Source organism: Felis catus, chromosome B2 (assembly GCF_018350175.1).
Source record: "Felis catus isolate Fca126 chromosome B2, F.catus_Fca126_mat1.0, whole genome shotgun sequence".
NCBI classification, from domain to species: domain Eukaryota; kingdom Metazoa; phylum Chordata; class Mammalia; order Carnivora; family Felidae; genus Felis; species Felis catus.
Window position 1 is genome coordinate 117,367,947 of NC_058372.1, and position 11,987 is coordinate 117,379,933.

Genomic DNA, 11,987 nt, shown 5'->3' on the forward strand with positions numbered 1-11,987 from the left:
GCTTGGGTGGCTTAGCTGGTTAAGCGTCCAACTTCATCTCAAGTCTTGATCTCGTGGTCCGTGAGTTCGAGCCCCATGTCAGGTGGGCTCTGTGCTGAGAGCTTGGAGCCTGGAGCCTGCTTCGGATTCTGTGTCTCCTTCTCTCTCTCTTTGCCCTCTCCTGCTCACACTCTGTCTCTCTCTCTCTCTCTCAAAAATAAATAAACATAAAAGAAAAAAAATTTTAGAAAGAAGAATTTAAAACAACTTGTCTAAGGTTGCATGGCTATCAGGTTTCTGTGATTCCAGTGTCCATGTGCAAAACCATTGTGCTACACATTAAAAAATGATTTCTACTCTATTCTTATTTTTTAAACTTTAATATAATTGAACTATTAGTCACCCACAGGCATTGTCTCTTCCAACTCTGGTAAAGATATAGATTAAAAATCCTACTCTGAAAGTTTAAAATGTCTCTATTGGGAAGAAAGTCCTAAAACCGTTCTAGCTGAACAGAAAATATTTCCATCTGTCACATTTGTGGATGCCACGTGGGGTTTTTATATAATGTTTTTGTTTGGTCCTGAAAGCACAGATTAATTTTTGCTTTCTTTTGGCAGATAGCCTCAGATTCTGGTGAATTTTTAAACCTTGAGCTAAGAATAAAAATTCAAATATATAAGTAAGACAGTATCAAATATATATGGGATGATAAGCACACTTCGGCTGAGAGGAGGAAGAAAAACCACAGTGCACAGACTTTGTGAGGAACAAAAATGAATTAGAATCCGCGTGCATGGCAAACCTACCGATACACTAAGCCTCCATTCTGTTGCTTCTTGGGACCCTCCCCTGATTCCTCCAGCGAGTGGGAAAGAGCATTCCTCAGTATAACACCATCGTAACAATTAGTTCATTTCATTTTAGTTTTTTAAGCTTATTTATTTATTTTGAGAGAGAGAGGGAGGGAGAGAGAGAGAATGAAAGGGGAGGGGCAGAGAGAGGGAGACAGAGAATCCCAAGCAGGCTCCACACTGTCAGTGCCGAGCCCAGTGCAGGGCTCAAACTCAAGAACCATGAGATTATGACTTGAGCCAAAATCAAGAGTTGGACACTTAACCGACTGAGCCACCCAGGTGCCCCTAGTTCAATTCCTTTAAAATTATTTTTTTAATGTTTTATTTATTATTGAGAGACAGAGTGTGAGCGGGGGAGCGGCAGAGAGAGAGACATTAAGAATCCAAAGCAGGCCCCAGGGTCTGAGCTGTCAGCACACATCCTGACACAAGGCTTGAACTCACAAGCCCTGAGATCATGACCTGAGCCAAAGTTGGACGCTCAACCGACTGAGCCACCCAGGCGCCCCACAATTCCTTTTAAATACATATTTGACGGCTCTCCGATTTGACTCCATACTCATTGAAATCCGGGACCAAATGTTACTGACTTGGTGTTCCTGGTCTCTGGCACATTTCAGTAATATGCAGACATTAATCAAGTGAGTTCATAGTCAACAGAGAAACTTGCTGAGCGTTTATCACATTCCCGACACTCTGTGAGGCACTGGGATAGCATGACATCAAAAGAAAGCGGAATATTTAACCAAGAATGGACATTGGACTGGGAGTCGGAGACCTTGAATTCCAATCCTATTCTTTTTTACTAATTCATTGTTAGACTTTAGACAGCGTTCCTGAAAGGATGTCTGATTCAAAGACCTCTAAGGGGCACCTGGCTGGCTTAGTCAGTAGAGCATTCGACTCTTGAGTCTCAGGGTTGTGAGTTCAAGCCTGGGTGTGGAGACTACTTAAACTAAATTAAAAATAAAAAAAAAAAAGCCAAAACATCTAAAGTCTTTCCAACTCTGCAAGAATACTTACTTATCATTGTCTCAGATGTATGTGTGTGTGTGTGCGTCGGGAGCATCTTAGGTGTGGGAGCCTTAGGTGTGGGAGGCTCACAGTGCGGTCGGAATAGTCGGTCTGTGTGGTCAGAAGAGGACATAAGAGTACAGGAAAATGCTTCCATGAGGGTGTAAATCCTAAATGTGGATGAATGCCGTGGAGAGCGAATTCTACAATGTTCATAAGCTTGCGAAAGGAAACAGGACCGCAACAACAAGGCTTTTAAAGTGATTATCAGAGCAAGAATAGGAGAGCTTAAGCCTGACAGTGAGACGTGATGGTGTGGTGTTGATAGATGATGTGCAAAGTGGGAATCTGCTCAGTGAAGGAGAAAGAGCTTTTGGTTGAGGGGGTAGAATAAACATGGTCCAAAGGAAAGGTGAGCCCCAGGCAGGCAAGTAGATGAGAACAGAGTGCATGAGTGAGTGCCAGAGTCTACACCTGCAGTGAGAAAGGTAGCCACTGAGATTGAATTCCTACTGTTTGATTTCTGAGACCCACAATGATTGGGTAAGACGGTGAAGGCCCGGAGACAGCCTAGCAGGAACCTGGTTTGCACAGTGAGGAAGAAGGTGCGTTGTGTAAGTTACAGGCTCATAATAGCTATTGCTAGCAACATTGTGGCTGATTTTCTGGATGCTGGGAATGGAAAACAGGCTGATTAATATGGAGCTAAAAGTTAACTTCAACTATTTCTTTTAATGTTTGGTTGTCCACAGATGATTATATCTGTCTTTCAGTTTGACTTCTGACAAAATCATGATGTCTTTTTGGAAAATACGGAAAGTGAGTGTGGCTGACCCTCTAGTTCGGTTTATTTGTAACTAGTCAAAAGGCCTTCTCAAAAAGATAGTTGCTGACTATTATATTCTTCAGGCCTGAACATATAGCAGGTATCAGTGTTTACTAATTACTGAGTATCTACACAGACTGACAGTGCCCCTCCTGGGAGGAGGGCGCTATTGGAATGCCACAGGGCTTTCTTCAAGTTCCAAAAGTTATGGAAAGCTGTGGATCCAGAGAGACTGGGAGAAACAAACTCTGTGCCCAAGTGATCAGAATGAAATACAGCGTCGTAGTGAAATTTTTCACTTGGATCTTTGAGGAAGTAAGTCCCTGCCCTGGCCTGGGATGGTAGAGAACACACACACAGTGGTCAAAGTGTGGGGTGGAGGGATGTGTGTGGCTTTTCAAAATAAGTTAGAAAATAGATTTCAGCTGCTTTCGCCCACACTGAACACTGTAGACCAAGTTGACATAGCAGTTTGGGGGTATGGAGGCCTGTGCGTTTTTTCCCTCTAGGTTTACAGATCCAAAGGCTTCTTTTTGCAAAATTGCCATTAGCATCGTTATGCTGTTACCAGTATCCATCCCTCAGTACTGCTTCTGCCTGGAGACTAATTTTCCTAAGATTATAACAACAGTGTTTGTGTCTTACTCCAGTCCTGTTGCCTATGAATGTAATATTGAAGCACTTGAGAATGACATTTACTACCTTCCAAGACCTGGCCTTCCCCTTCCTCGCGAGCCTTACCTGGTTTCCTCCTTCAGTGGTGAGCTGTGTGCTTGGGACAAGCCTGGGCTCTGTTCTCCAGCCTTGTTTTCTCTTGATCTTGAAATGCTGTTCATGTGACTTTTCACTGTAAAGAAAGTTAGCACGCTGTCACCTGCAAGAAGCCACAGTAATGGTCCTCCGTGATAGAAATGCTCATTCTAGGGGTGTTAATTCTGTTTTATGGGGATAGACTAGCTCCTTCACTGGGATTTAAGCTCTTTGAAGCAGTGGCTATGTTTAAGCACCTCTGCTTTCCTGTCGGGTCACTTTGGGGCTCAGTTATCACAGAAGCTCGCTAACGGAGTGCATTGGCACCCAACCTGAACTTCGGATCCTTGAGAGTCATGGCGCCCTTGTCTGTGCCTGGCCAGGGCAGCCTGGCTGAAGCAGCTGTGGGATCCTTTCATTTTCCCCCACCCTGTTCTTTATTTCTAAACTCCTCCCAGACCCTTTTCTCCTTCCATTTGCTGTAAGTTTTCACATGTAAACTGCGCTTGCTTTTTCTTCCTGTCTAGTCTGACCTGCTTGCTCTCTCACAAAGCCCACTCACTGTCGCTCTTTTCTCCCTTCCTGTCCTCATCGATCTTTCTCAAATATGATTTTCTCTTCCAGCCTCCTCTCCTCTGTCAGCCTCAGGAACGGAGAGTGGCAATGCTCGCAGGCGTGTTTTAACAAATGGAGGTGGACGCCGACTCTGTATGGAACGGTCATTCGCGGTGGTGGCTTTCAAACCAGATGAAAGCCTTTGCCCTTGTTTTCATTCTCTTCAGAAGGATTTCCAACTAAATCCTTATCCTGCCACCTGGAAATAACTGAGTTAGATGGCTGCTATCTAATCAAAGTATTTTATTCAAACATTTGAAGCTGTTCGGGGATTAAGAAAACACAGGTCGACACTAAGCTCCATGGTAGCCGGGGTTTGGGAGAAGTTCTGAACTGCAGTATGTATACTGTGATGAATTTCATAGACTTGCGCGATGGGTTACAGTATAGTCCGTTCTTTCAACATTGAACTATTTTAATCCTGGTTATAATTCCATTGAAGGCTGGCTTCCCTCACCAGCTTGTTCAGCTAGCTAAAAGTGTAGCTATCATCCACAACCCTGGTTATTTAAACACAATTCAGACATCATAAATAGCGATTCCAAAGGGGAGCTTGGTTTCACAAGATGAGATTTGATGCGGTGAAGAAACTCTCAGAAATTTGCCAGAGACCTTGTGAGTCCTAAAATATCCTCTGTTTCCTACCAGCCAGATCTGGCAGCTTGGGAACTATTCTTACAAATAATGACAAATATTTCACCAACTCACAACATGTTGCTTTTTGTTTCGGTATTAATTTTGTTTGTTCATATTTTTAACTAGGAAAGTTAGTAGAGTAGTGTGATGGCCAGCCAGCAAATCTCAGGAAAAGAATTACTCTCTTATTGAACATTTAAGCAAATGTTTCTTGAACACTATGTGCAAGTCATATTGAATGTTTTTGGTAATAGAATATGAATCGAACAGGATGTTTGACCACAACAAGTGAAAGAAGAGGGACATTATATATAATACAGCAGTTGCTATAGAATACTTGCTAAAATGCTCTGAGAAATGGCTCGTGTGGGATTTGCTGAGTCAGTCAGAGAGGGCTTCCTAAAGGAAGTGGGATGTGAACTTTGATGACTAGCCAGATTTAATACGTGAAATGTGGCATGGAGGGTAAGGGGGACTCTAGATGAATGAGAAATTATTCACAAAGTCCCAGAAATAGTATACTATCAATTACGGAGAATATTGTTGGGTTTTAGCTTTATGTAAATGAAAGGGGGCAGTTAGAGATAAAGTTAAATCCCATAGGTCTGAAATCCCAGATTTAACTCTGGTAGGTGATGGGGAATGTTGTATCCATTATTCCACTCTTTAAACAACTTCAGAGCTGTGTTTCAGAATAATTAATTGGATAATTAACCTGTCCTCAGCATATAAGTTTGACTGTGGAGGAAGAGAAATTGGGAGTTTGGAAGGCCAGTGGGGAAGTTATGATAATGGTCTACTAAGAGTAACTTAGAGCTGACATGGGCTGGGAAGGATAGGATTAAGTTGGAGGATAGAATTGAAAGACAGCAGGTTGTGAATATTTCTAGGATTTAGAACCCGATTGGAAGATGAGAGGAAGAAGAAAGGGAGGAGTTAAAGATGCTTATGAAGAGTAAAACCTGAGAAGTGACCCCATTAAGGAAGTCAGACAAGTCAAGCAACACTGGTGGAAGGGGAGTTAAGCTTTGCTAGCGATGCATGAGTGTCCATGAGTTCCCCAGTGGAGAGTCAGAGATGTGAAATGGGAACTCAGGCTACAGTCTGAAATACAGGCTTGGGATTCATTAGCACAGAGGTAATGGTGGCAGCTGTAGGAGTGGATATGAATGCCATGGGAGGGTATAAGGAGAAGATGGCCAGAGATATGCTTCTCAGGGGAAGGTGGTCTACTTGTAGGTGAGGGAAGATGGCCAAATTGAAATAGTGAGCAAGGTCAGGGAAGAGCCAGACTTAGGATCATAAAAGACTGGATAAGAGAGAGTTTCAAGGAAGGAGGGGTCAGCAGTGTCCATGGAAACAGAGAAATAAGGAAGTTGAGAATGGGGAGGGAGAAATTAAACGTGGTAGTTAAGAGTTCATTGGTGACTTTCACAAGAGGAGATTTTAAACCGTGAGTTGCTGGAATGTATTTTCTTTGTGAGTCTAGGGTTTGATGTTTTGGGGCCTGTTAAGTATTCTGAATTTTTCCATTTGTTTAAAATAACACAGATAATGAAAGATGGTGTGTGTGTGTGTGTGTGTGTGTGTGTGTGTATGAGAGAGAGAGAGAGAGAGAGAGAGAGAGTACTTTGTGACCAGGGGACTGTTTTATATAATAAGTGATAAAATTATCAAAGTAAAATATACTTTGAGCTCACATTTCATTAATAATAGAAACACTAATTCAGCCATAAAAGGAAATCTCCAGAATTTTACATTATCCAGTAAACAAAACTTCTCCCCAAACTATGTCAATTCAAAAGATGGCCCCTTTTCATCATGAAACAACAGCACAAATATCTAAACAATTGTTGAACTGACGAGCATGCCCCAGAACTATTGGATTATCATCTTTTTTCCTTCTTTTCAGAACAACAGACTGAGCTATGATAGCAACCGGTGGAGTGATAACTGGCCTGGCCGCCTTGAAAAGGCAAGACTCTGCCAGATCACAGCATCACGTCAACCTCAGCCCATCACCTACTGCCCAAGAGAAGAAACCAGTCAGGCGTCGGCCACAGGCCGATGTTGTAGTCGTTCGAGGCAAAATCCGGCTTTATTCCCCATCTGGTTTTTTTCTCATTCTGGGAGTGCTTATCTCCATTGTAGGAATCGCAATGGCGGTCCTTGGCTATTGGCCCCAGAAAGAACATTTTATTGATGCTGAGACGACACTGTCGACTAATGAAACTCAGGTCATTCGGAACCAAGGCGGTGTGGTGGTTCGCTTCTTTGAGCAACATTTGCATTCTGACAAAATGAAAATGCTCGGCCCTTTCACAATGGGGATTGGCATCTTCATTTTCATTTGTGCAAATGCCATTCTTCACGAGAACCGTGACAAAGAAACCAAAATCATACACATGAGGGATATCTATTCCACAGTCATCGACATCCACACGCTAAGAATCAAGGAGCAAAAGCATATGAATGGCATCTACACCGGTTTGATGGGAGAAACAGAAGTAAAACAGAATGGAAGCTCCTGTGCCTCGAGGCTGGCAGCAAATACCATTGCCCCTTTCTCAGGTTTTAGGAGCAGTTTTCGCATGGACAGCTCTGTCGAGGAGGATGAGCTGGCGCTAAACGAAAATAAGAGTTTGGGGCATCTTATGCCACCTTTGCTTGCTGACAGCTCTCTGTCTGTCTTTGGCCTCTATCCACCTCCTTCCAAAACCACTGATGATAAGACCAGCGGCCCTAAGAAATGTGAAACCAAATCAATTGTGTCATCGTCCATCAGCGCTTTTACATTGCCTGTGATCAAACTGAATAACTGTGTTATTGATGAGCCCAGTATAGATAACATCACCGAGGATGCTGAGAACCTCAAAAGTAGGTCAAGGAATTTGTCGATGGATTCCCTTGTGGTCCCTTTGCCCAACGCCAATGAGTCCTTCCAGCCAGTCAGCATGGTGCTTCCCAGGAATCATTCCATTGGGGAGTCTCTGTCGAGCCAGTACAAGTCCTCTGTGGCCCTTGGGCCTGGGGCTGGACAGCTCTTATCTCCTGGGGCTGCTAGAAGACAATTTGGGTCCAACACATCTTTACATTTGCTCTCGTCACATTCAAAATCCTTAGACTTAGACCGGGGTCCCTCCACCCTAACTGTCCAGGCAGAACAACGAAAACACCCAAGTTGGCCTCGGTTGGATCGGAGCAACAGCAAAGGATATATGAAACTAGAGAATAAAGAGGACCCGATGGAGAGGCTGCTTGTACCCCAAGCTGCAATCAAAAAAGACTTTACCAATAAGGAGAAGCTTCTTATGATTTCAAGGTCTCACAATAATTTGAGTTTTGAACATGATGAGTTTTTGAGTAACAACCTAAAGCGGGGAACTTCTGAAACGAGATTTTAATGTTCAGAAATATATCATTTTACAAGGCTACATATTTTAAAACAATTTTCACCAGTGTTTCCTTGTTAAAGTATTGGTTAAAAGCCCTTTTAATCAAATGATGTGTAGTGTTAGATCTGGCTGTTTATACTGGAGAAGGTTATATGTTTGGGTTACATATGATTGCAGCACTTTATATTATCACAAATGATTTTACATTTTCCATTCCTTTGAAAAGATTATCTCTTTTATTAATATGAATACAGAACACTTCCATCTGAATTAAAGCTCGCATTCCTTACTTTCAAGTTCTTTCACTGATGGTCATATACATAGAATGAAGTGTCCAGTTTGGAAGAGGTAAGGTACCAAAGTGTGGACTAGAAGTACCAAATTTAGGGCCAAGATTCAATATATACTTCTAAATGAGCATGAGTGAAAATCTTAGATGTGATTTTCTAAATAATTGCTTTTTTACAAAATTGGTTAAATTATCTAATAGGAAAAAGATCTGGTTTCTGGGCGAGCTAAATAATGTGAATTCGTGAAATTGGTTTAGTTCTACTTGAGATAATTGATAGGAATTAAGTTGGTTGTGATCAGTACCCTGAGCTCTAGGTAGGTAGTATTTTTTTCAGCATTAGTTCTATTTTAGTGATATTTTATCAAGAAACCATGTATTCAAGCACCATGGCTGAGAATGCCAGGGATTTGTAGGGGTAAATATCAAAATGCTAATAGCTATAACTTTAGATATTCAGAATCAAAATTTCTTTGCAACTAACTTGAAAAAGGAATGAACCAATTAGTTTGTAGACATGCTATCTTGAAATAATTATATACATGAAGAAAATGTTGACAAATCAACAAAAATACACTATGGGTTAGTTAATGCTAACTAGTCTCAGTACCTTTCCTAGCCATCTCTTTTATTATCCAACATCCACTCATCCCCAAATCCTCACTTCCCCTCAATATTTTTTAGATCCTGTTATCTGGAAAATAATCAGCTAACCCTGACATTTCTTTTTTATCTTTGCCTCTCACTCGCTTGGTGATTCAAGAAAATTTAGTCCTTGAAAAATTGCTTTGAAATTTACCTTATGCAGGAAAGCCTTATGATGACCCCAAAGATTTTCTTATGATGTAAGGCCTTTTGGGGATTTTGGTTCTCAGTTATTGAAGATAATAAATACTAAAATGGATGTTTCCATTAGAAAATGTTTGTTTTCCATTAAGGTAACATGTGACTTTAAGAATTGTTTAATGGAATACTCAGGAAATTTTACAGGTTTTTCCCAATGCCTAAATGTTTCTGAGCATCAGTATTGCAGCTGTTGTGGAAGCGGAGAAAGAGTATACATTTCTGTTCGTAGCTCCCCGCGATTCCAGCTTGTGTTGGCGTCACGGGCTTCCCTGATTTGAGTCCGTGTTACTTGTTAGAACACCAAGCTTGTGTATTGTAATAGAGTGGGCTCAATATTTTATTATCAAGCATTTAATAAATTTCTGTTCTTAATAGAAATTTGTGTTCTTCCTACATTTGCTATTGCTTTTTAAATAAAATGTACAATTCTGTTTAAAATACTGTTTTTTGCACTTTCAAAATATCTTCCACTGAAGGCACCTGATACTTTAGTATATGTATCGGGTTCCGTGGCTTTATTTTGCTTCCATTAGATTAAAGCGCTAGTCTATCCACCTATTGAATTAGGCCATTTTCATATTTATTCTCTTCATGTGATGATTGATGTTTTGAGTCAACTTGACTATACTGAGGGATGCCCAGATTTCTAGGTGCGTTTGTGAGGGTATTTTCAGAAATTCTCATTTCAATCGGTCAACTGAGGAAAGACCACCAGTGCAGGTGGACATTACCTACTCTGTTGAGGAATTGAATAAAACAAAAAGAGAAAGAGCAAATCTGTTCTCTGGGCTTGAGCTGGGACATCTGTCTTCTCCTGACCTCAGACATTGGCACTCCTGCTCCTTGGACCTTGGGACTTAGACGGAGGTTTATACCGTTATCTCCTCTGGTTCATAGGCCTTCAGTTTGGACTGGAACTACACCATCAGATCTCCTGGGCCTCTGTAGTTTGAAGATGGCAGATTGTGGGATTTCTTGCCCTCCACAATTATGTGAGCTTATGCTTCATAATAAACCTCACTATATATATCTCTATCATCTACCTATCTATCTATCAATCATCTATCTCCTATGGGTTCAGTTTCTCTGGAGAACCCTGACTAATATACTTGGGATCATTTTCACTTAAAATTTCAGGAAAATAACCAGAAATATAGCACCTAGCATATGTCAGTGATGCTTCCAGGTTTGAAAACAGTGGCTCTAAACACCCCTGAGGTGACAAATGACTAAAGCCATGTAATTTGCTCAGTTCCCCCCGAAAGAGCTGTAGCAATTAGAAGAAGATTAAACAGCATGGGTCTTGGAGAATCCAAATAAAGGAATTGGGGCTCAAAGCAATGATTCCTGCTCAAACCTTCTCTCCATCAAACACCCTGAGTAGTTTATTTCCCAAACAAATCAACTTTATTAAATGATTAACTTTACCTTAAATTAATCAGACACATGTTGCTACTTAAAGCCTCGGATGAATATGAGACAGTGGATGTGACCATATTGACTTGATACAATTCTACCCAAAAGTACTTGGAATTTTAGTTAGAGTGCATTTTATACATTTCCTTTAGGCTTTTATAAATATTGAAAATTACTTAGGAACTCCCATTTCTTCCTCTGGGAAACTTCCGGTATCTGGCTCTGGGCTAACTGCCTCTAGCCCAAAGAGTTTCTAAGACCTGTGGCCTATCTGAGATGTATTAGTTTGCTGAGGCTGCCATCACAGAGTACCACAAATTGGATGACTTAAACAATAGAAATTTATTTTCTATTGGAGGCTAGATCTGGAGGCTACAAGTCCAAGATCAAGCAAGGTGTTTGGTTTCTCTTGAGGCCTATCTCCTTGGTTTATAGGAGGCCATCTTTTCTCTATGGCCTCCCATGACCTTTCCTTTGCATGCACATCTCTGTGTCTCTTTTCTTATAAGCATCAGTCATATTGGAATAGGGCTTTATCCTATGGGCCTTATTTTCACTTCAATGACCTTTTTGAAGGTTCTACCTACCTCCAAATATGATTCCATTCTGAAGTACGAGGGGTTAGGATTTCAACGTATGAATTTGGAGAGGAACACAAATGCCAAGGGGTGTCCCTTTGAGAAGTAGGGGAGCTTAGTGAATATTCTTACCCTAGAGTAGGTTAGGAAAACACAGTATGCCCCCAATGGCTTTACCACCCCAGCTGTGTAGTGTTGAGTAAATCAATCTCTCAATTTCGCTGAATTCAATTTTAATTAATTTCTTATTTCAAGCCTTATTCCCCAACTACGAAGTGAGATGAGTAAGAACATAAGCAACAAAGCTCTAACTCTAAAGGCTCAGGGTTCTTGATGCCCTGGGATGGAGACCCACTGCCTGTTACTGTCTCTGCAGCAGTTTGCTTCTTAAATAAGGAGGGGCAGGCACCGCAGTAGAGCAGAGTGGTTAGATTCTTGGATGTTGGACCCAGAGTACCAGGATTTGCACCTGGTTGCCACTTTCTGGCTTCTGTCAGCGCTGAGGCAAGACCACTGGTGAGTACCAACTGAGTGCCAGCCCCACTCTCTGACTAGTATAGATTAAATCGAATGATGTTCATAGAGGTTCCAGGATGGTACGTAGGTGGGCACATAGTGAGCATGTACCATTACTATTACTGTCTGAAAGTGTTACCTAAGAGCTTTCCCATCTTCTTCACCCCATACACATCCCATGCCCAAGTATATTCCTGGTGACAGGATGAATAAAGCCCTTCTAAAAATGTTGATGTCCCATTCTCCAGAACCTGTGAGTATTACCTTATA

At 41.5% G+C, this 11,987-nt stretch overlaps 1 protein-coding gene across 3 annotated transcripts in view; it reads left to right on the top strand.

The window, feature by feature from the left end:
• Nucleotides 1-10,242, top strand: part of TMEM200A (transmembrane protein 200A) — a 74,016-nt gene extending 63,774 nt beyond the window's left edge. For all 3 annotated transcript variants that reach the window (XM_019831200.3, XM_019831199.3, XM_003986544.6), the window contains one exon: nucleotides 6,590-10,242. In XM_019831200.3, coding sequence (XP_019686759.1) covers nucleotides 6,606-8,081 — 1,476 coding nt within the window. In that variant the 5' untranslated portion in view covers nucleotides 6,590-6,605 and the 3' untranslated portion in view covers nucleotides 8,082-10,242. The remainder of the gene's footprint in view (nucleotides 1-6,589) is intronic.
• Nucleotides 10,243-11,987: the final 1,745 nt, after the last annotated feature.